Source organism: Mus pahari, chromosome 5, assembly GCF_900095145.1.
Source record: "Mus pahari chromosome 5, PAHARI_EIJ_v1.1, whole genome shotgun sequence".
Lineage (NCBI taxonomy): Eukaryota > Metazoa > Chordata > Mammalia > Rodentia > Muridae > Mus > Mus pahari.
This window is the reverse complement of record NC_034594.1, coordinates 70,781,988-70,807,550: the sequence shown is the minus strand read 5'-3', so window position 1 is coordinate 70,807,550 and position 25,563 is coordinate 70,781,988. Positions and strand designations below refer to the sequence as shown.

The window sequence follows — 25,563 nt, the reverse complement described above, 5'->3', positions numbered from 1 at the left end:
AAAAACCAAAAAAAAAAAAAAGTACAGTAGATCCTATCATGGACACACCAAAACCACATGGTGGGTCTTGCTGACATGCTTCTATCTATCTATCTATCTATCTATCTATCTATCTATCTATCTATCTATCTATCTATCTATCTATTATATGTAAGTACACTGTAGCTGTCTTCAGACACTCCAGAAGAGGGAGTCAGATCTCGTTAAGGATGGTTTGAGCCACCATGTGGTTGCTGGGATTTGAACTCTGCACCTTTGGAAGAGCAGACGGGTGCTCTTACCCACTGAGCCATCTCACCAGCCCCCGACATGCTTCTTTATGTTGGATAATCCCATAAAGCTTTAAGTCTTAACAGCACATACCATTGATTTTAGTGCTTCCCCAAACTTCTTAGTATGCAGGTAAACTAGGGGTTCGAGGTGGCCCAGTTTTGTTTGAGACTGTCTTATAGAAAAGCCTATAATGCTATGTCAGACACTGGACCATGCTGTGTGCCTATAAGCACCAACTCTGGAAGAGCAATTTTGTTGTTTTGAGACAGGGTCTACTATGTAACTCAGATCCTCTGAGTGAGCAGTGTGCATTCTTAGTGGCTGAGCCATTTCTTCAGCTTCAAGGTAAATGTTTTTTCTTTATTAAAAAAACTAACAGATTTACATTAAATTATGAATGTGTGTGGTTGGGGCTGGAGTTTAGACAAGTGAGCACAGTGCCTAGGAGACCAGAGGAGTTGGCTCCAGAAGAGCTGGAGTTCAAGGCAGTCAGGAGCTACCTGACAAAAATGCTGTGTTAGAACAGCAAGTTCTCATAATACCTAGGCCATCCCTCCAACCACCATAGAGAATATTTAATGAAGCATTTTTTTCCTATTGCGGTAACCGTTCATGTCCTATGAAATGTTTTTAGCTGTCATAAAATTATGTTTACTTTCTTCTAAAAAAATTTTTTACATTAGATGTAAGTGCATATTTCAAGTTAATTTGCAAGTACAATGGGAAGTACTAGTTGAACATAATTTTCCCCATACAATCATCCACTTAATATTTTAAAAAATTTGCCGGGCGTGGTGGCGCATGCCTTTAATCCCAGCACTCGGGAGGCAGAGGCAGGCGGATTTCTGAATTCGAAGCCAGCCTGGTCTACAAAGTGAGTTCCAGGACAGCCAAGGCTATCCAGAGAAACCCTGTCTCAAAAAAATCAAACAAACAAAAAAAAAATTAAAAAGATTAACTTCCTGATAACTTAAGTTTTCCAACTTTGTTCCTTTTCTAAACTGCTTTATCCACTCTAGGTTCTCTGAAATTTCATTTAAACTTTAGAATTAGATTTTTAATATCTATTTTTTAAAAGCCTAGTAAACATTTTGATTTAGGAACAAACTGACTCTGTATACAATTTGAAGGGAAAAGGACATCATCTGTGATGTTCTCAATTAGAAATGTCCTCCCAGGCTCAGGCATCTGAATATTTGTTCATCAGTTGGTAGCTTTGTTTGGGAGGTAAGTGTGGCCTTGTTGAAGGAATCGCATTGGGGCGGCGGGGTTTAGAGGAGTCATATCCATACCCTGCATCTAGTTTGTTCTCTCTGCTTCCAGTTCCTGCCACCATGTCTGCTGCTTGCTGCTATGGCTCCCCACCATGATGGTCTCATCCCTCTAGAACAGTAAGGAAAATAGTCTAACTCTTCCTTAAGCTGCCTTGGTCAAGGTTACTTAAATGTACCACATGTGTGCCCTCAGAGGTCAGAAGAGTGCATTACATCCTCTGGAAATTGAATTTCAATTATAAGCTGCCATGTAGAAGCTGGGAATAATCAAACCTGGGACCTTTACAAAAGCAGAAAGTGCTCTTAACCTTTGAGTCATCTCTTCCACCCTTAGTTCTAACTTTTTAAAGCTTGTTTTAAAATTATTTGCTGTTAATGTTCATACCACAGTAGACAACTCTAACTTTAAAATGCTTAAGCTTTCTAAAAAGGACCACATTAGCATAAGAATTGCTTAAACCCTACATCAATGATGTAATACCTCCAGCAAGGCTCCACCTTTTCAGGGTTTCATAACCTCCCCAAATAGCACTATTACCAGGAACCAAATGTTCAAAAACATTAGCCTACATGTACCCATGGAGGACAGTCTCTGTTCAAAACATCCCAACTGTGTAATTTTGCTTTTGGGGTCTCAGTTTAAAAAAAAAAAAAAAAAAAATCAAAACTCCTGTTTTAATTTTTGCTTTAACAGTATACTGGATAGTATGACTTTAACACTGTCAATGGTCAAATTTCTCTTTTTCCTCCTCTCTCTGTCCAAGTCTCATTATGTAGCACAGGCTGATCTCCAACTTAGATCCCTCTTCTACAAGCTTCCCAAGCACTGGGTTTACAGACATGCAAGATCACACTTTTTGATGCCTTTAATAAGAGATATTTCTGACTTAGTAAGTACTTAAGCAGTTTGATTCTCCAAGTCTTGTTCATAACTTTTTAGGGATAAATAACATTTTATGTCTACTTTAGCCCTGTAGACCCTTCTAAGTGCCCTGAGTGTTTAACGAGTTCTCTTTGAATGGCTGGAATTCAAATGTTTCCAACCACATTTCTAGCCCTGTGTAGTCTCCAGTTCAGTTTACTGTCTGATAGTGACATTTTACACAGCTTCAGCAATCTATACACACACAGATTTAGTGTTATTTGGCCAATTCCTCGGAAGGATTCCCAGTGTGAAATTCTGGAATTCTTTTGCTTTTTGAGAATTCTGCCTAGCTACCTCAGGTTCTAGCTGAGACATTGTTGGGTTCTTGATTGATTTCACTCTCCCTTCTGTGATAAAGGTAGAACCATGTAGTAACTTCACAGGTCCATGTAATTTGCTTTCCTTCTGAAAAGGACTAAATTCCTACAGTCTAGAATTAAAATAAGCAACAACAACACTACCCCAAATACATATACAATAGTCTTCTAATTCTTCACTACAGAATGGCTAACTTATTTCAGGGGCTGATAAACTCATCTCAAGTCCAGCCTGCTGCCTTTCTTATAAAGGAAGCTTAACTGGAACAATTCTGCCTATTTGCTTATGTGCTGACTATGGCTCCTTTCCCTCTATAAGTTTCGAGGTGAATATTATGACCAAACTATATGGCTCATAAAGATCTCATGCTAATGTGGCCCTTTTTAGAAAGCTTATTGACCCCTGAATTATATACAGTCAAAGAGTGAACATATTGCTTGATTTCTGAATGCCATGTATCAGATAATAATGTGGTAAGAGCACACTGGTCTTTTCTACCAAGAACTTAATTTTAAATTATTTTTATTTTATATTTTATTTTATTTTATTTTTATTATGTAAGTATACTCCAAAATATGTTGGAACCTATCTTTATTTTAGATCTGTGAACTATTAATTGCAGTGATTAATCAAGTCTTACTTGGTCATAACCACTTAAGCTTTTCAAATGCTCAGTTTTGAAATTTAGCAACTGTAAAAAACTAACTAAATGTGATATGATTAACAGAGTAACAAACAGCTCATCATTAGAGCCAGGTGTGGTGACTCACACATTGAACAACACACAAGGTAGTGGGTATCTCTGTATGTATGCATATCTCTGTAAGTTTAAGACAGCCTAGTCTACATAGCTGGTTCTAGGTCAGCCAGGGCTACATAGTGAAACACTGTTTAAAACAAACAAACAGTAACAAAAACATTAAAAACCCCACCAGGGGTCATCCTTAAGCTTCTACTGGCATGCTAAAACCCAATACATGGTAGGATCCATAACACATTATGCCACTATCTATAGCTGATACAACAGAAATACATTCAAGCAACCACTCAATTTCAAAGTACTTCCACTAGAGTTTTATAAATTATTAAATTTTAAGTGAAAATTAAACACAATACTAATTAAATGATTCCATAGTCATCTCTACTATGTAACAATTCTGCAAATTCACCTTTAACAATACCTTACAATCTTGGGTTGTCACTAAAATTGACAGTGTCTATTTTTGTTGTTGTTGTTTTGTGACAAGATCTATGTAGTCCTGGTTGTCCCAGAGCTCACTATGTAGACCAGGCTGGCTTCAAACTCACTGAGATCTTCCTGTCTCTGCCTCACAAGTGCTGAAATTAAAGGTATGCAACCACCATGCCCAGCCTTTGACAGTGTCTTTAAGATCCTTCTGGCCTGGATAGTGGCCAGTGTCAGCAGGGACAGCAGACATACACAAAAAGCCTAACTAGGACTGGAGGATGTTCTGAAGGAGGTCATCTACAAGGCTATTGGCAGGTTCAGTTCCTTGCCTTCATAAAGTCACAACAGCTAGCTTCCTCTAGTATCTTTTATGACCTAGTCTTGGAAGTCACATCATTTCTACAACATCTATCTACAACTGTTTAAAAGGGGAGTGAGGGACAACAAGATGATTTAGAAAGTAAAGGCACTTGCTACTCAAGCCTGGTGACCTGAGTTCTATCCTTAGAACCCATATAAAGATGGAAGGAGAGGACCACCTCTACACAATGTGCCTCTGTGCACATTAAATACATACATACACACAAATAATAAAAAAGAAACAACAACAACAAAACCCCAAAGAAATTCTGGTAAGGGCTGTGAATACTAGGGGGCAAGTATCACTGGTGACTATTTTAAAAGTTAATTATAACAAAGAAACTTTCATTATATATGAATAAAGAAATTACATAAAAATCTTATTTTCCTCTTGAGCAAAATTTACTGAATGTATGTGTACGTATATATGATATCTTGGCCAAAACATATACATATTTTTAAGTTCCAGAGTTGATTTTGCAAAAAAAGAAATTTTCTCACTTAAATTACAGATAATGCCAATGCATTTCATAGGTTGGAAAAGGGGGACATTTAGTAAAATAGCTTCTTACCAACCACCATCAGAGTGAACTCGAACCCCTTTTTCACTGATTTTCGGTGAACTTGATTAGGAAGATTTGCAAATCCAACATAGCCAGGAGTTTCTGGATTTATAAACTGAGTTGGTTGTTGCTAAAATAAGATTTAAAAATACAAAATAAGCTAATAAATACCTTAATAATTGCTTTTATGACATTATCAGACCTGTGGAAAACATAGGTAATCAGTAATTCTCACAAATTAAAGAAAGAAAAATGAAACTCCACAAAACACCATTTTCAAAACTTATACTTTTATTAGAAAATTATGCATTTAAGTGGATTAAAGAAAACACAATCTGAGGCTGGAGAGATGCTGCAGTGGTTATGAGCACTGGCTGTTCTTCCAGGACCCAGGTCAATTCCCAGCACCCACATGCTAGCTCACAAATGTCTATAGCTCCAGCTCCCAGGGATTCAATACCCTAATACAGACATACATGCCGGCCAAACACCAATACACATAAAATAAAAATAACTAAATCGTTAAACACACACACAAGCCAATCTAATTTCTTCCTTATATGCTGACTCATAATTAATACTTTGATAGCCAATTTCTGTTTAGCAATTTAACTATGTAAAATATGTAAGACTAGCTTATCTCAATGAAATAAATCAAATTATGGCTTGCGATAAAGAGAGTTACAGAAAACTGACTCCTCTCATTGAACACTTAGCTAAAGACTAGCCTACAACCAGGATCAGGAATGATGCTCTGTAAACATCTGGGAGTAAGACATTTCTTGCTATTCTTCCTCTATGGCACAGAGCTTTATCTAGAGAAAGGCAGAGAATCTAGGAGAGGAATGTTGAGATTTCAGGTTAAAAAACTATCAGACAAAAAAAAAAAACTAAGCCCACAGTGGACTACCCTGAAATATCTAGTTATTTGTTTTTGACAGGCTCGCTACATATTCCTGGCTTGTCTGGAGTTCACAGTCTTCCTGTTTCAGCCTCACCGTGCCTGATGACATCTATATTCTTGATGAAAGAATGTCTGGGAAGACTAAAGATGATGGAAGATGTGGTAAATGAACAGTGAAAGCACAATCTAGGTAGGATATGAGGAGATGGAGTACTTGCCTTGCAAGTCTGACAACCTGAAGTCAATCACTAGAAAGCAAATTAAAAACAAAACCAAAAACGCTGGGCATGGTGCTAATAAAAAAAAACCTTTGTGATCTTAGCCCTGGACAAGTGAAGACAGGTGGATAGTTGAGGCTCTAGGCTAGTGAGAGATGATCTGTCTGTCTGTCTTTCTCCCTCCTCCTCCTGACACACATAAAAAGAGAGAAGGGAGGACAAACCAACCAACCAACCAACAAAACACTGATGGACAGTGAGGAATGATAACCAAGGTTGAACTCTTGTTTCTGAACACACATGCATGCAAGCACTCATGCAGCCTCTCCCACCCCTTAAACCCTACAATTTATGTTATGGCATACTAAAAGTGAAAAAATGTTAACACAATATTTAATTTTTAATTTTTTAAAAAGTTGTAAAATAGCATTTCTTTTATGATTACATTTATAACATTCATTCACATGTGCGTACATACAAAAATATACCTAAAACTTTCATAGTGATTATTTCTGGGTCGTAGAATAATGACTCTTTTATTTAATCTCTGATTCAAATTACTTGTATAAAAAGCAGTAACTGATATTATGGCTTTTCACTGGATAGTAATAAACACTCAGACTCAAAAATAAAAGGCAAAGCTAACCTTCAGTTTTAACTACAAGTTCCACTTTCTCAGCTTATGTCCTTTAGAACTAATTTATATCAGGGCTCTGGAACAAACAATTTATAAGGGTTAATCTAAACCGATGTAGCATGTCTAAGAGCCCCATTAATTTAATCATATGAATTATTAGAACTCTCAATTACTATTTGATTGGTATAGGAAAAAAATCTCAGATGGTCAAAAGGATTCACATAAACATATAGATTTAAAATTTTGGTATAGAAGGCAATTCAAAACTTTAGAATAATACAAATTCACAAGTTTACCTTAGAAATCCTTTTTAGATATCTGAACATTTAAAACAATTTCTCTTTACATCATAGATACATGAACTGTATGACCTTACCTTAGACATCTTTCTTGATTTTCCAGTCTATCTGTTAAAAAAGAAAAGACAAATGCCTGAATTTATATAGCATATTTAACAACATGAACTGACCCATGAAGATAGATTTGTGACATCTATCTTCTTTAGCTTCTCGGTAACCTCAAACATTGCCCCAGATTATAAAGAAAAAAATTAAATAAGCTGACAAAAGTATCTGGACATACATTTCTACATTTCCAAATATATATATATATATATATTTTTTTTTTCTTTCAGTACTGATTATATTGTAGACATCAGGGATGGGATGGGAGAAAAAGACAACCTACTTCACATCTCTATTTTAATTGAAGACTTTCAAGGAGAACAGGATACCACTATACCCAGAGTCCTGTATTCTGAATGTGTGTTATCTCTAACTGAAAGACCACTAGCATAACTTGGAAACTAAATTTTGGCACTGGGGCACAAGGTACAACATGAAGCACATTTACAAGTAAAGAGGACAGATTGAAATTTAATGTTTATGTGCCTGTCTGTTAACTTTGAGGTCAGAAGGTGTCAGATCCCCTGGAACTGGAATTATGGATGGCTGTGAGCCACCATGTAGATGCCAGGAGCCAAATCCAGGTCCTCCAAAAAAGCAGTAAGTGCTCTTAACCACTGAGACCCTCTCTAGTCCCAGAGCTGAATTGTTACACAAACTTCACAACTCTGAAGCTATGGGAAACAGGGAGTGTGTTGCCTTGGACTTATGTTGAAACTCAGAAAGTTTGTTTTCCAAACCTTAACCCACATGATCACTGCAGACCTCAAGCTTCTCTCCCCAATGGAAATGTTTTCAAGCACCTAAGACAAAATGAGGTTCCTGCACTTCACTGTATTTGAGCAGGTAAATTAAGTAGGCATGCAAAAGAATTCATGGGCCTTTAATTGAGTATTATGGTGTTTCACACGGAACTGAGACTTGGTTACCCCTTTCCATTGGCTTTTATAAGCTTTGATGTTGAAAAATTTACGACACCTACATAAAGAATTTTCAAAGTGTCCAGATCAGGGGAGAAAATGGAGGCAAAGAAAACAAACAAACAAACAAAATGTTCCGGTCAGGCCGGGCGTGGTGGCGCACGCCTTTGATCCCAGCACTCGGGAGGCAGAGGCAGGCGGATTTCTGAGTTCGAGGCCAGCCTGGTCTACAGAGTGAGCTCCAGGACAGCCAGTGCTATACAGAGAAACCCTGTCTCGGGAAAAAAAAAAAAAAAATGTTCTGGTCAAAACCAAATACCGGTCTAGACATTAGCCAGCTATCTGCAACTGTGTAACAGAAGAATGAATTAAGGTCCTTTAGATAGAAAGGTCCTGAATTAAGGTCTTTTAGATTGAAAAATGCTATTAATAGACAACTAAATAGATTAAACTATGTCAGCAAAGTTGAAAACTTAGGGGCAGGAGTGAATATAAAGAACTAAAACCTTTTAAAAGAGAGATAAATAGGTCAGATGGAATATAGATTTGCCAGAAGCTACACCCTGACTGCAAAGAATAGTCTAGGAGATAATAGGACAGGTAGTCACTAACGGGAGAAAGCAGTAACCCCAATCAACAGAAAAATGTTAAACTATATGTACACATTGTTTAAATCTCAATTGTTATATGGCTAATCCTAAACAGCTACCCTTATGGGGTAGGGAAAAGCTTGTGTTNTCTCCACAGAATGCTNCAAAGTATGACAACTTTCAAAAGGTCTGTATGCTGAACTGTGAGTTACCTAAGTATCGGTGGGTAAAATAAAACTAATTTAAAGTTAAATCTTAAATTGNTCTAGCTTCCCCCACACACCTGAGACTATGGTCTAAACTGAGACTTGTTAAATTGCAACCAATTGAAGTATTAGCAGAGTTGTTATAGCTGGCCCTCCCAAAAAAGTTGTTATCCTGTTCTTATTCAACTGTTTGGCTTTTCTCTCAGGCAGGTCAGCTACACCCAGACTGGACAGAGTACAGCAAGTGCCGTTCGGATTCACCTCACTACAGGAGCCGTGACAACTCTTCAGCATCTAAACATTAATTCGTGGTTAGGTCTTAAATAGCACTGTCGTTAGGGCAAAATGCATTTTTCACGAAATCTATTAAAGCAAGACCCCCCCAAATCAGGTTTTCCTAATTGAGAATTTACTAAAGGATCCCTGGTGGTAAAATTAAATTCTGACTGGCCTTACACCAGATTTCTCCCTCAAGATACTCCTGGACAGGTCAATAGGACACAAATATATTTCCTTGTGCCAGTCCAAAAAATTTAAAATATTAAATAAAAGAGATGCAGATGTTGGGTCCTCCCTCTAAGCATTATGTTGTGCCTCTTACAGGCACGCTGGGGGTTGCTCCCCGGATCAGCCGGAGTGCAGCAGATCAGGAGTGCAGCAGATCAGCCAGAACACAGCGTCCTCGGACTGCCCGCTGTCAATGCCCACTCGTCGCTCAGACCAACCACCAATGTCGTCACGCCTACTCGATTGGACCCGCCTTCTGGACACAGCTCCGCGTAGGACCGGACCGCGCGCCATTGAGAGATTGGGACATGAAACATTAAGCCATGTGGCTCTGGGACTGAGAGACAGTCAGCAGAGACAATGGGACATGTGGGAGAGGGTTGGGTTCTCCCGAGTGTAATCAATAAATAATAATAATCTTTCTTGCAGGTCAGCTCTTATTTCAGGAAGATTAGCTCTGAAATACGAACCCACCCCAAGGTGTTTTCTGCCCACGCAGCACGGCGCCGGTCTGCGTGCAGGCAGAAACACTACACTATATATGATGGTCCATTCCTGTAACCCAACCATGGGAAGGCTGAGTGAGGCAAGAGGAAAGTGAATTCAAGGCCACCCCTGGATATTTTTCTTGATTTTGTGGGGTTTTTTTGGTTTTTTTGGATAAGATCTATTATGGATCCCTAGCAACACTGGGTCAGTATTTGACTTGTTAAAGTCTTAATTTGAAAAAAATAAATGTGAAAAAAAGAAAAAGTGTCCTCCTTAAATACATATTGGGATAAAACAAACAGACCAAGCCAACAGAGGCAAATGGACAGTTTTAAGTTTTAAGTCATAGAAGAGTACTTGACAAGAGAAAATGTTAACAATATACTTCTATATGAAACATGTAGGATAGAAAACAGTAGCCGTAATCCCAGCACTCGGGAGGCAGAGGCAGGCAGATTTCTGAGTTCGAGGCCAGCCTGGTCTACAGAGTGAGTTCCAGGACAGCCAGGGCTACACAGAGAAACCCTGTCTCGAAGAACAAAAAAAAAAAAAAGAAAAGAAAAGAAAACAGTATATACAGTTTAATAGCATTTTTATGGAAAGAAAAATAGCTACATGTATAAAAATAAATGTATACAACTCATGCTTATGGTTATTTCTTATAGTGGAACTGGATGTGATTACAACTTCCCTAATATAGTCACCTGCCCAGCAAACAATATCTGTTCTGCGATTAGTCAGAAATAATTTTCTTCCAACAGCTTGACTCGTACACAAAACATCTCTTTCATGCAGCTACTGCTATTCTCATTAAAAAGTAGATATTATGTGCTTTTATATACTAGCATATGGAGAACATTTTTAACTTACATAATAAAAATAACAGACACCTGGCTATAGAAAGTGATATGAAGAACTAGAATTCTCTACATGATTTCCTCTAATTAACAGGGGGAAAATGTTACCATTAGCTGTCTGCATTCATGGTGTAGTTTGAAATACGAAATACAGAGGAGTTAGGACTGAATAATCTGGGGTCTCTCCTCCTACCAGCCAGCGGCCTGCAGTGAAAATTAAGGATTTCATTTCCACAAAATGTGGCTATTAATCATGTGAAATATAAATGTAGAATTTTAAGTGAAGGAAAAATAAGACCAGAGATAGTTTAAAAACTGTTTTGTCTTCTGTAAAGAGTCAAAATAAACGTTGAACAAAAACATCAAGAAAGAAATTCAAAGTTACTGTAGCAAGAAAACTAGCTCTTCTCCAATCCCCACCCCACTCCTGCCCTCAGCATCAAAGTCTCACTGTTTTTATCACTCTCCATGAGTCAGAAAGGTCAAGATTGTTAAGTTATTCTGATTTTAATAAATGACATCAAACTTCTTTAACAGTTAACACATGGAATATACTTGGGATTTCATGGGTACAGTTGTGCTCCAAATATATATGTATAGGTTATCATATTAACTCTTGATAATGCAAAAGAATTAAGAAATAATCATTTAGCCGGGTGGTGATGGCACAAGCCTTTAATCCCAGCACTTGGGAGGCAGAGGCAGGCGAATTTCTGAGTTCGAGGCCACCTCGGTCTACAGCGTGAGTTCCAGGACAACCAGGACTATACAGAGAAACCCTATCTCAAAAAAAAAAAAAAAAAAAAGAAGAAGAAATAATCATTTAAAAATTTTTGTAAGGAAGATACAACAGAGCCCTCCCTGTCTAAATATTTAACTACAAATAAAACCATAAAGCAAAGTCAAGTTCCAAATCAACTTAAACAGTATTCCAAAGGCAGAAAGGCAGTAATACAATCAGTCTTGCTTAATTGATATACAGAAGCTTTATGGAATACAGAATGAATAAAACCACATAGCCTACACTTTAGAAGTACTAATAAAATGTCAAAGTTTTAATTATTTTTAGGGTTTTGTTTTAGAGATAGTTTCTCATGATCCTGAAACTTGCTATGTAAACCAGAATGGCCTCAAACTCATAAAGATCTGCTGCCTCTATCTCCAGAGTAATGGGATTAAAGGTGTGAACCACCATGTCAGCCTGAAAGGTTGTTTAATCAACACTCTCAACAAGTGATCTGTTTAAACTAAAGGTGAAAAGAAACAAACTCTCAAAGAGCTGGAACAATTCTGAACTCTTGGATTAAGGAAATCCCCAAAGCAAAAACCTCAAATTGTCTCTAGGAGCCAATGGAATTGGGGTGGGAGAGATGCAGATGTCTTCATTTACAGGACAAACTCAAATTTGAGTTTTACGTAATTTTATCAGTAGCAGTGCAAATAAAGACATTTTTCCCACTAACTTGGGCTCATGGGGGCTCAGAGATGGGACCAAGTATCAGGGAACCTATATGGCTCTGACCTAGTTCCTGTGCATGTATGTTATGGTGTGTAGTTGCTATTCTTGTGGAACTTGGGGGTGGGAGCTGTCTCTGACCCTTCTGCCTGCTTTTGGGACCCTATTCTTCATCTAGCCTTAATATGTATGAGGGAGGTACCTAGTCTTATCACAACTTGATATGCCATGCTTGCTTGATATTCCTGGAAGGAATGGATTTGGGGAGAGAAGTGGAAGGTAGAAACTGGGAGAAGAGAAAGAATAGGAAACTGCAGTCTGGTTGTAATAAATGAAAGAAAGAAGTTCTGTCCCTAAAAATATCCACAAATGATAAAAAAAAAAAAAAAAAATCTAAAGAAATCAATAAAGAAAAAAAAAAGAAATGAAATTATTCTAATAGAAGGACAAGTAAATCCAAAAGCTAAATCTTTGAAATAAGTTCTTGATCTTGTTTTTGAGGATCTCCCTATGTAACTTTGGCTGTCCTGAAACTCACTAGTAGACTGAAATTCACTTGCCTCTACCTCCCCAGTTCTTTGAGTTAAAGGAATCTGCCCCCATGACTGACAAAAACAAATTCTTCTTATGAATCCAAATAAAGAAATGAGAACAGACATAAAAGAAGGTACAATCACAGACACATACTATAAAAAGGCCACAATTATATATTATGCTATGCATTACCAAAACACAACAAAAACTAGAATTGATGTTACTAAAATCCAGCAATAGGGTCAGCTAGATAGCTCATAGTTACAAGGGTCTTGCCTCCAAGCCTGAATACCAGAGTTAGATCTCAGGAATCCACACGGTAAAGAAAAAAGAATAGGCTCCAACAAGTTATTCACTAATCTCAGCACACAAGGAACATATGCCCCATTCCCCCCAATACATAAATATTAAAAATTCTAGAAATGAAAAAAGCAAAGCATACACACACACACACCCCTAAACTAGAAATGTAAAGAGGCCAACACCAGATGGAACTAAAGCAAAATAACATGAAACTCTGAAGAGACCAAAACGAAGTCATTTAACTATTCCAAGCCACTGCAGAACAAAGGGAAGTGCTCTGGTTTGTTTGTGAAGTCAACATAATATCAATAACAATTCAGAAGGAAAAGGAAGAAAGAAGGTCCCACAGTAAGGAAAGACCAAATATCAAATCAGCTTCATTCATAGATATAAATACAAAATTTAAAAAATATTTGCTGGCAATTAGATTCTAGTATCACTATAACAAATTAAGAGAAAACCATATATAAACAGATACCAATGAAGTATTTAATTAAATTCAGCAGCCATTCTGCATGAAAAACCTAAGGAAACTACTTATATATAATTCAGGGTTATTTCCCAAATACTATTCCTTAAACAATAGGATTCTTTAAACTAGGGGATGAAGAAATGGCTCCCAGGTTAAAAGCACTTGCTGCTCTTCTAGAGGACCCAGGTTTGATCCCAGCAATAACATGTAACTCTGTAACTTGAGTTCCAGGGGACCGATGTCCTCTTCTAACCTTTCTGGGCACCAGATATGTGATACACAGATGTACAAAACACTCATATACATAAAATACAATGTTTATAAAAGGGGATATTTGAAATATTAGATAAAAAAGTTCATTACTCTTATAATTACTTTAAAACACTGAAGAAAAACTTCTAGCACACTAAAATATCAGAATAAAATAAATCCTCAGGTACCACCCTCTATTCAATTTCAATAATTAACACTCAAGTCTAATATTAGTTTATTTCCAGCTTGCCTGAATTACAGTAAAGCAAATCTTAGAACAACATTTCATTTATAATTCAGTATGCACATGGCTCCTAAAATGATAAGCTATTATTTCTATTAGAAATTAATTATAGTTGTTTAATGTAACCAAATACCCAACTGCCTCATTTTTTTCACTAGAGTAAAAATGAAAGTAGCATCTACATATTGCAATTTTATTATAACTATTTAATACTACTCTATTAAGATTATTGCATCAAAAAAAAATCATGAAACAAAACTACCTTGCTGACAGGGCTGAATATATAAAAACACACAATACTTGAGTTAAAAAAAACATACACACAACAGTAGCCATGCTTGTTGGATCACATCTTTTTTTAATTTGTTTGTTTGTTTGTTTTATTTTTTNGTNTTTTTTTTTTTGTTTTGTTTTCGAGACAGGGTTTCTCTGTGTAGCCCTGGCTATCCTGGATCTCACTTTGTAGAACAGGCTGGCCACAAACTCAGAAATCCGCCTGCCTCTGCCCCCCAAGTGCTGGGATTAAAGGCGTGCGCCACCATCGCCCAGCCTGGTTCACATCTTTGATCCTAGCACTTGGGAGGCAGAGGCAGGTGGAGTTCTGTGAGTGTGAGGCCAGCCTAATGTACATAGTGAATTCCAGGACAGTCAAAGCCACTTTATAAAGAGACCAGATCTAAAAAAGAAAGCCTGGGGCTGGAAAAATGGTTCAATGGTTAAGCTCACAACTATCTACAATGTGATCTGATGTCCTCTTCTGGAATGCAGGTGGTGGGTGTACATGCAGATAGTGCACTCATACAATAAATAAATCTTTAAAAAAAAAAAAAAAAAAGCCCAACAGTAAAACAGGCTAAGAGGTGTATAAGTCTTCTATCTCTGAGAGACTGTCACAAGAAGGTCATTAGAGAGATGTTCCAGATTGGGCTGGAACAACAACAAAAAAATAACTTTAGAATATGATGATTTGGTAAGGTGCTACAAAAGAAAGATGGCAAGTCAAAAGTTTTTCTAGCTGGCTGTGGTGGAGCACCACTGTAATTTTAGCACTCAAAAGACAGGAAGATTGCAAACTGGAGGCTGCTTGAACTACACAGGGAGACCATGTATCAAAACTGAAAGTTTCTTCCTGAATTGTGATTGTGTGCACTGTATGTGTCTGGTACTTAGAGGAGTAAGCTCCTGATTTCATGTATGCTAGATAAGTGTTCTACATATGAGCTGAATGCCAGTTTTCAAAGTTTTTCCTATCCCATTTAGGAATGGAAATAGGGGAAAATACTTAAAAAGAATAAAATAAAAAGCAAACCGGGTGTGGTAACACAGCACCGGAGGCTGAGGTACAAGGATTACAAATTTGAGCCAACTTGGATACTATTCCAGTAAGTTCTGGAATAGTATAGGCAACAAAGAAACCATGTCTCAAAACACAAGAAAACACTAAAATGCACAGGAACACATTTTAGGTTTTTTTGTCTTGTTTGGTCTTAAGAGTCTTTATAGTAAAAGCTCAACTTAAACTGGCAATCTTATTTCAGTCTCCCAAATGCTGAGATTACAGGGATGCAATACTATACTTGGCTATGAACTGATACAGAATTTAAAAAAAACAAGCCCTAAAATTATCAAGTCATTTTGTTTCTCTCAAATTGGTATAATTAATTCGATTCTGAACTGGAATCCCTATGGTATGTCTCCTTTCTTTAGGCATTGGGTAAAATAATGGGAAGATAAATACTTGAAAGTAGAAATGTGGAGACTTGCTTTCATTACTATTATATGTCATTTATTTCTAACCACCAGATACAGGAAATGTCATGGGTATCTTTCTACATCTCTGTATCTCCTTAGCTTACTGACCCTAGTCCGCAGCCATTTTGAGGTCCTAGGTCAGTTCAGACCAAAGAAGAGTAATTTCCAATATCAGTTTCTTTTCTTTCAATAAGTATTGAGGGCTGGAGAGATGGCTGAGCTGTTAAGAGCACTGACTGTTCTTCCAGAGATTCTTGAGTTCAGTTCCCAGCAACCACATGGTGGCTCACAACCATCTGATGGGATCCGATGCCCTCTTCTGGTGTGTCTGAAGACAGCTACAGTGTACTCATAGAAATAAAATAATAAATAATTAAATAAGTAATAAGCATCCTGATGTACAACACAAGCACAGATGTGTAGGATACATACAATGATTCTTCAATACAGAGAATGTCAGGCTATGAATTTGTTACCCTATACCCAAATATACCTTGTATTCTAGTTTCAATGATTTTCTAAGAATGTATTAAACATAACAAAAAGGGGTTTTAGGGTTTTTTTGGGGGGAGGCACATGTAGTAAGGAACCAGAAATCTTGCATTCAGGGCAAGCACTTGACCAAGTGAACAACACATCCCTAGTAATGCCAGAATGAAAACTGAAAAATGAATACTGAATTTCTGAAACACTTGGTTTTTAGTGAGAAAACCTTGCCCATTAACATACTGCTAGGTACAGATAGCAGATCAGTGAGATCCCCCACATCTAAGATATATGGTCAAACTAAAATTTTATTCTTTCACACTGCATATTTCAGCCGTCAGAAGTTATTAAGTTCCTTACACTTGACCCAGGGCTTCTTTATTTCAGAGAGTAACACTATCACCCCAATTATGAGTCAAAAGATGACTAGGTGAACAAAACCTATTTTTGCAAGTGCCATTTATAATAATGGAATACTCAATAGGAACCATCATTCATGTACACAAACCGTTAAATTTGTTTACATTACCCCTAATCTCCAAAGACTCAGTGTAAGATCCTGAAGAGCTTTTATCCAAAGAGCCTGGCCTCTCTTGTCATTTAGATTTCTTAGATTTGAAGACTGTAGAAGCACATTATGCAAGACAACACTCTTAATGGAGCCTGGAGTAGCAAGCCACAATCAAAGGCAGCTGAATTACACTCATGAATGATAATAGAGGGAGGCCCCACCTCCTTTCCCTAGGTTACCCAGCTAACCCAGAATGAGAAGCTCTTGTTCTTTACTGAGCTGTGGTGCTCCGATAAGGGGGACAAAAAAAAAAACAAACAACAACAACAACAACAACAAAAAAACCTAGGTGGAAAATTGAAAAAAGGATCAGGACAACCTTTACAACTAAGAAAACCATCATCAAAATTAGATATAGCAGCACACACTGACAGTTTGAATGCTGGGTACTGCAAAGAATCCCTGAATGGGAACTACCAAAAAAGCCATTGAAAATAAGGAGTCTCAAAATAGAAGCATCATGAAGAAACAGCCTTTAGGACCCCTTCAAAACCCTGGTTTTCCTTATGTTAATAAGACGGATTTGAAAAATGTATCTAAGATACTAAAACAATTTTCGCTACTAAGGAAATACTTAAGAGCCTAAGACTTAAATCCCTTGATAAACAGTAGGGACCCCAATATTTGACGCCAGAGAAACACTTAATCCGTCTAAAGAATATCGAATCCAGTGAGAGACCTGACTAACAACAAGCAGCGAGCAGGAACTACACAACAGATAAACATTAGACAGAGAATGTGCGAGGTTAACTGCGCTCCAGACACGAGGCGTAAACTGGGTTAAGACCAGCCATAGGGACCACAGTTCTAGGTCTGAACTAGAAGTTCTGGGTGTTGAAAGTCTGGTAACGTAGTACAGGACAGGGCAAGGCGCCACTAATAAATGAGGCCGGAAGATACAAAAGGGCCAGGCGTGGTCTGAGCCTACGGCCAGCTTCAGAGTTAGACCTCATGGCTTCTCAAAGGCCTCCACTCCACGCTCCCTTTCCCGTGTCACTTACACTGCTGCAGTCCTTTGTCTAGCGTCGCACTACCTCGGAGAAGGCCACAGCAGACAAGGCCACTCCTTAATGCGCCTATCACTGCCTTAAATTGGGGAACTTCATTACCATCCCAGGGTGACTAGTCCTTTTCATCCCCAGGACGAAATGGCACCGTTACGTGGGAAGATGGCCACACAAGCACAAGTGCTTCGTAGATGTGAACCTAACGCCCGACTCTCCACCACATAGTATTTGGATTGTGAGCGGTAACTTCACTGGGCACAGCCACGCCCGCCCCAATGCCCTGGACCTGACCAGTAGGATCACCCAGATGGGGACCGCCCGTCCAGTTGTCCTCGAAGGGACGACGCCAGCCAGGCATCCATCGCTGGAGCCCCGGAGTAAGGGCGCGGCCGCCCCTCCCCCACGCGCTCCACTTCCGCACCCGTTATCACCGCCTGAGCGGCCCGGGCGAGGGCAGAACTTTAGCACTTTCTCAGGACAGCCAGCTCGACTCGAGCCCGCGCGACAGTGGGTACACACTGGCACACACTTACCCGCTCACACGCCGGAGAACGCTCGTCAGGCGACAGCACGGACCTGCCCCGCCCAGCAGCGCGCGCGCGAACAGATGGCGTCATCGCGCCGTCCCGCCCCTTGCCAACTCCTTCCTGGGCCCGGGGTAGTCCCCTCCTCCGCTGTTGCTAGCAGAGCGCAAGCGTGGACGCGATCCTGCCGGTCCGCCTCTGCGCAGGCGCCGTGCCCCTCCCACGGCGGTTGGCCATATAGAGGCTGGGGGCGGGGGGAGGTCAAGCGTAGCCTCTTCTCCTTTACCAAGATGGCGTCTTGTTCCTGTTTCGCCACAGTTCCTACCTTATGAGCTTGGATTCCTCACGCTAATAAAAGGGGAGCAGGTAACGAGATTCTCCGCTTTGTGGGAAACTAGAGTCGAGGGAAGGATATTTAATAGGGAGGAATAAGGTGTCCACTGAGAGCGAGAGACGACCGGGGGCGGGCAGGTGGCAGCGTGAGTGCGGAGCAATGAAGGGGAGGGAGCCCTTTGCCTCTACCCTTTCCTCCTGGAAGATGGCGGCAGCACCGAGCTTGGAGCACCGAGCCGGGATAGGCAGGCGCTTGTGACTTGCCGGCGGGCATCTCTAGCCGCCTCTGCGGCCGTCTCTATGGCGGGCTGTCGTCCCGGGGTTGGCTACGTGCTGGTCACGTGGGCTTGCCCTCCCCCCACGCACACCATAGAGTGGTGCCTGTCCCTGGGGACGTGGCCTTCCTGTGTGGTCGAGAGCCCATGCCCCGCGGGGGAGGGCGGAGCCGGCACGGCCCCCTACCCTCTTTCAGACTGGGGCGGGCGGTGAGATCTGCCGCGTGCCGGGCTCTCTGCGACCGGCTTGAAGCTGGCTGGGAAGGTGCAGTACTGGGCTGCGGCCTGGCTCGGGTTGTCCTTCCCTTCAATCGCAGGAGGTTTGGCTGGTCAGCGATCGTAAACTCCTACCTTAGGCCTTGCACCAAGGCCTTTCTATAGGAAAACACCCTAGAGTACCTCTCCAGAGAAGAAACAGCAGTCGCGCGACCCTAGTGGGTGATGCGCCCAGTGTCGGTATTCCAAACTGTTTTGACACATGCCTTGTTGTGAGGGAGTGGTTTTTTTTGTTTTGTTTTGTTTTGTGTTTTTTTGTGCGTTATTACTTTGAGTAAAGTATCCCAGTGCTCGAGGCTACACTGCGTATCCTATCTGAATTAGAAGACTGGAAGGTCGACTGGGCATTTGTTTGCATACAATATAACTGTGAACCAAAGGAGACTGACTTGGGTTTTAATATGTTTACAGACAAGGATAAAGCATGGGGAAAACTGGAGGGTTATAATCTTCACTTACAACTTGGCTCGCCCTTCAGCTTTGGGTTTTGCTACATAGTCACCTTAAGCTCTCAAACAGTGACTTCACATATTTGTTGGTGTCCGTTTAAAGAGTCACTTTCTTAGTAACTTTCTAAAACCCAGTTAAACCAGTCACAAAATTTTGTTTGAAGCTAGTAGTAGCTACAAGCTAAATTTTTATTATGGAAGCGGGTGTGAATACGAAAACGCTGGGTGAAACCTATTGCTTAAGCCTATGTTTTGAACATTTAAAGTACCCATAGGCTAAATTTGTTAATTATGTTAGCTACTGGGATACTTAAAAGCAGTCCTTTAATGTAGCTCTAAAAGGGGCTTTGGGCTTTTGTTTTTAAGTGAATTACTACTTGTGGATTCAAAACAACTCTTAACCTATTATGACAGCCTTAAACTTAGAGAAGATGGAGCCTATCTTTTCCAGTCTCAGGAGTAGTACTTTTGAAAACCAGTTAAGTAATTTCCAATGGCACCCAAACTTTGTTGGTAGCATTGGTTAGAGTTCTGCACTGCTTAGACACTTGCTTCATCTTGAGAACACCTGAAAGAGGCAGACAGGTCAGAATAGACAGAGACACTCAAGCAGATCCTTATCTTTTTCTCTCTTGTGGGCAGGCCTACTTCTCGGTGGCCAAATAGGCTTTCAAGTACATTTCTTTTAGTTTTATTTTGACCTTCTAAATTTCAAATGTCAGTCTAATAACCTCATTTCTTTAGCATTAAAAAACGGGGTGCCACACATGTTAGGGATTCTGGGGTGCAGAGATAGAAAAACATCATTTTTTCCTTTTTTTCTAGCTCTTTATGATTTAGTGCAGAAGATACACTTGTGAAAGAAAGCTTATTTTGCAGGCTAATTTGTACCATAATGAAAATATATAAAAGAAATAGAAAATAGACTATGATTACTTGTTGCAAAGCCCATAGTGGAAATATGTAAAAGAGATAGGAAGTAGACTATGATTACTTGTTGAAAATCCTTCATAAAGAATGTGACTGTAAATCAGTAATCCAGCACTTTGTATTGTGGAGACAGAAAGATCAGGAGGTCAGTGTCAGTCTCTTCTACATAGTGAGTTCAAGGCCTGCCTGACCTACAGGTTACCCTGTCTCACCCCTCCTCCCAAAAACATGTAATGGTCCTGGAACTGGGGTTTAAAGAATGATTACAGAGTATTTCCAGGTAGAGTTGGCAGGAAGGAATATTGTAAACAGAAAGAGTGGGGAAGGGAAGGTATAATGATATAATAATATAATAATGTAGCCAATGGCATACAGCAAAAGGTTGAGAATTGGACAAACATATGGCTAATTTCTTGAATGGCAGAGGGCTTAGCTGAGATTGTATGAAGATGACTTCATGGTGTATATTCAGTACCTTCTCGGTCTGACAGGTTGGACAGGATTATGACCATTGAGACGACCTATGATATTTTGTAAGATAGATTCTTCATTGCCAATATGTGTATTTAGACAAATCTTACTCTCATAAAATAAAAAGCAATCTTTGAAAAGAAACAGCAAATGGTAGAAATGGTAGAAGGTACATGTCTATAATTCCAGCACTTGGGAGGCTAATCAGGTAGATGTAGAGATTCAAGGCCAGCCTGGGCTACAGAGCATGACTATGCCTCCTCATACTTAACTTGATTCTAGAAGCTCTATTTGGATGAGCAGAAAAAGTTGCAACACTCTTGATGAGTCATAGCCACACTTAGTTCTTGTCCCAGGTTCTTTCAGACAGCAAAGGTGCTATGGCACTGGCATGGTCTTGTCTCTGTTGGCTTGGTTCGGTTCCTATGTCTCTCTCTTTCTTCATGGCTCTTATGCTTGTTAGCAATAGCCTGTTGCCTGATTCATAATAGACTGCAGTTGGATTTCCTTTTTGTGGCTCACACTGATAAGCTTACAGGTAGCAAATTTAGCAAATGTTTGGAACCATTTCTACTGGATTGAGAGACTCCAAGTGGGCTGGCAAACAGTGCTTTTCGCCCTTCTAAATCTGTCTTTTGGTATCACTGTGCCTTTGCTGACATAGGATATCTCCACATAATCATTCTACCCAGGGTACATTTGTATACATGTATGGGTAAGCACAGGATAAAAAGCTGTAATCCCAGCACTTGGGCAGTTGGAGCAGGAGGATCAAGCTTTGTTACTCTCATTTAAATGTTGAGTTCAAGGAAGCCTGGACAATTGATAAGATTGTCTTTTTAAAAGTTATAAATAATGCTTCAGCAAACAAAACAACCTCATATTTAAGTATAGATAGAGGCAAAATGGTTATTCTTTACATGTTATGTAATTACTTAATTGAGAAATTAGTCAAAGCTGTTGGTAACAAGATTTTAAGTAAAGATCTACAAAATTAGATTTATTTTTTGTTTTTTGTTTTTTTTTTTTTAAATTGAGACAGTGTCTCTGTGTACCCCGGCGGTCTTGGAACTCTCAATGTAAACTAGTCTGGCCTGCTTCTATCTCCTGAGTGCTGGGACTAAAGTCATGTGCCATTATACCCAGCTTTAGATTTCTTATATGTACCAGTAATTAAGTAGAAAATAAAATATGAATAAGACATGGTGAGACACTCCTGTAATCTCAGTGCTCAACAGTCACTGACACACACACACCCAAGAAAATCGCTCTGATTACTCCCCATAAATAAATGTGAACATATAAATGTGCACAAACACATATGCCTACATACATGTGGATGTTAAATCTATAGCATATATGAAAAACCTAAAAACAATTTCTTATAAAGTCTATGTTAGGTGATTGTAGAGTAAATTCTTCCATAGGCAGTAACTGTTGTTTTTTTTTTTTAAGATGTTACATTATTTTTAATTATGTATATGATGAGAGGCCATGTTCAAGTGAGTGCAGGTGTCCATGGAATGATCCAGCAGCATTGGATTCCTCTAGAGCTCCAGTTGTAGAGGTGTTTGTACCCAATGTGAGTACAAAAGCAGCATGCACTTTTAACTTAAATAGTCTATGGATGTTCTCTCTGTGTGTGTGTAAAGTTTTATATATATGAGTGGTCTGATTGCATGTATGTCCGTGTACCACACATGTATAGTGCCCACAGAAGCCAGAAGAAGACATTAGGTCCCTAATGCTGAACTTATAGGCAGTTGTAAGCCACCATGTGGGTGCTGGGAACAGAACCTGGGTCCTCTGAAAGAACAGTCAGCATTCTTAAATCACTAAACCATCTAGCTCCCCGTTGATAATTTTAAGTAGAACACTTTATTTATTCTTGACAATTCCATACATGTAAACCATTCATCTTGATCATCATATATATCTTCAACTCCACCCTTCTCTATCTAGGCAGTCCCCCTCCCTGCTTTGAATCCTTTCCTCTTGTATGTTTGTTTGTTAATAACCCAGAGTCCAGTTAGTGTGGCCTACTAAAATGTTGACTGATCTTACTCAGTTGACTTGTGTAGGTACTCATAGCAGCAGCAGGTTTGTGGGTGCATCAGCCATGTCATGTCATGAAGACATTTCCAGTACCTCTCCCCATCTTTCAGGTCTTACCTTCTTTCTGCCCCTTTTTGTGACGTTCCCTGGGCTATTGTGGGTGGAGTAGGGCTGATATAGATGTCCCATTTAGGACTGAGCGCTCAATAAGACAATTTCAGAACTTTGATTAGTACTGAGTCTTTTCATTAACTGCTTACTACCACGGTGAAAAACTCTGGCACTAATCTATAAGTGTAAACAATACTTAAAAGATAGTTTGACAAAACATTGTTTTCTTGTTTGTTTTTTTGTTTTTTGTTTTTCAAGACAGAGTTTCTCTGTGTAGCCCTGACTGTCCTGGAACTCACCCTGTAGACTAGGATGGCCTTGAACTCAGAAATCCGCCTGCCTCTGCCTCCCAAGTGCTGGGATTACAGGCGTGTGCCACCACCGCCTGGCCTGTTTTCTTGGTTTTATTTGTTTTTTCAAGACAGGATTTTTTGTATGGCCTTTGTGGTCCTGGTACTTCAGCGAGCTACTTGCCTCTGCTGCCTAGCATTAGTAGTTAGTTTAGAAAAGCAATAGTAGTAAGTTCTTCCCTAGAGCCTATGATCGTCGGCTCATGACCCCATTTACTTTATCAGGACTTTTTTTTCCTGTGGAACAGACCTCAATGAATCCAAAAGCAATTGATTGCCTACATAACCTATTTGCCAGTGAAGGACACATGCATGTATCTTCTCTGGCAGGTTGATATTACAGGGTTCCCTGTCAGGTTGATAATACAGGGTTGGATACAAGGATACAATTGATGCATGCTCCTCACCCTAGTAGCCTGTGTAACACCTAGTAGTGTGAAAGCTAGTCAGCAGAAAGTTTTCAGGTTACTTCCAGCTTGGTTATATTATGTCCAGTGACCAAAATGTGAGAGCATAAATTTTTGACTTCTATATTTGTGATGGCCCCTTGAGTGTGCATTCTTCCCTCTATCAATGGTTATTGGCAAGCTTTTGCCTTGTCGGTTAAGCTATGACAAGCTCTGGAGGAAACCTGTCATACCTCTGATTTCTCAGTTGCTAAGTGATAGTGATAATATGTCTAAGATAAGTGGAAAGATTTGTTCAAGTTTTTTTTTAAAGGCAGAGAAACAATAATCTTTTAAATTGTAAAATCACAGCAGCCTGCATTTGGAAACCAAGAAAGTGAAGTCTTTTCATGTCTATAACATTTTAGGAAATGGTTACATGTTATTTTGAGCTAAAGCAGAATTTACTTTTTCTAATTTCTAGAATAATAAATATTTTAATGATGAGACCTCATTTTGGATTGTTATTCCAGACTTGTTGAAATTTTCTGTGTACCATTAGCGGTAAACAAGATACGAAGACAAGTTGGGCATCTTGACCTTACAGAGCTTATCTTGATTCTGACTGTTAATTGAATAGCATCACATTGAACATAGCTACTCTCCTTACTTTTTTTTATTTTAGTTTTTAGTTGTCATTGCATCCATTTATACACACGAGTGGGTATATTGTTTTATTTATTTATTTGGGGGTGTGTGTGTGTACCGGTGCATGCATGCATATATACATGACACAGTATATGTTTGGATGTCAAGATGACTCGCAAGAGTTCTTTCCTTCCAACATACAGATCCAAGGTCATCAGGCTAGACTGTAAGAACCTTTGCCCACAGAGTGAGTGAGACATTGTCTCACACTGTAGCCCAGGTTGGTGTGGTACTCACTATGTAGTCTTAGGCTGCCAAGCGCGGGGATTCCAGGTGTATACAGCCATGTCCACTTGCCCTTACTAATTTTTCTTGGTATTTTTAAAATTAAAAGAATTAATTTAAAGAATTTTAAAATTAAAATGTCATTCAAAATCAAGTTTATATCTTCATGTAGTTTAAAAGTCAAATCCTCCAGCACTTGGGAGGCAGAGGCAGATGGATTTCTGAGTTCGAGGCCAGCCTGGTCTACAAAGTGAGTTTCAGGACAGCCAGGACTACACAGAGAAACCCTGTAGCAAAAACCAAAAAAAAAAAAAAAAGATTTAAAAAAAAAAGTCAAATCCTAGAAAGGCGAAAGATACCAATATCCAGTATTCTTCCCCCACTTACAGTTCCAATCTTTGTAAAGGACTTAGCAAAGTTTCTTCATTTTCTAATTTGGAAGAGCTATCTGACTTATAATTAATCACCCATAATTCATATATTGTGTCTTCACTTACCTGAGAGTAAAGAGAAGTTTCTAGGCGCCCCCCCCCCAATTCTGTCATTTTTATGAAGAAAGATTGGTAGCTGCTTAGACTGGGTTTATCCATAATTTGATTTGTTCAGTATTTATTTAATGTTTATATTTTACTGCCTAGTACGATTTACAACTAGGCCAAATGGTATAAATGTAGTTTAACTTTTTCAGTTTTTTTTGTCTTTAAAATCCAATTCCACATTCTCCCACCAGTTCTTTTTTTTTTTTTTTTTTTTTTTTTA

The 25,563-nt window shown here is 39.2% G+C and overlaps 2 protein-coding genes across 6 annotated transcripts in view; one reads left to right on the top strand and one right to left on the bottom strand.

The window, feature by feature from the left end:
* The window catches only part of Septin2 (septin 2), a 32,363-nt gene extending 14,039 nt beyond the window's left edge, over positions 1-18,324 (bottom strand). Inside the window, exons 1-3 of one of the 2 annotated variants that reach the window (XM_021197383.2) lie at positions 18,245-18,324; positions 7,038-7,068; positions 4,912-5,032 (exon numbers count right to left, since the gene is read on the bottom strand). In XM_021197383.2, coding sequence (XP_021053042.1) covers positions 4,912-5,032; positions 7,038-7,046 — 130 coding nt within the window. In that variant the 5' untranslated portion in view covers positions 7,047-7,068; positions 18,245-18,324. Of the gene's footprint in view, positions 1-4,911; positions 5,033-7,037; positions 7,069-18,002; positions 18,103-18,244 lie in introns of those variants that run through there. The other variant, XM_029538912.1, reaches the window with a different exon arrangement.
* A 20-nt stretch (positions 18,325-18,344) lies between these two features.
* Positions 18,345-25,563, top strand: part of Hdlbp (high density lipoprotein binding protein) — a 71,564-nt gene continuing 64,345 nt past the window's right edge. For 2 of the 4 annotated variants that reach the window (XM_029538910.1, XM_029538908.1), the window contains exon 1: positions 18,967-19,108. The gene's annotated coding sequence lies outside the window, so the exon portion shown is untranslated. Of the gene's footprint in view, positions 18,602-18,966; positions 19,109-22,445; positions 22,552-25,563 lie in introns of those variants that run through there. The other 2 variants (XM_021198999.1, XM_029538907.1) reach the window with 2 other exon arrangements.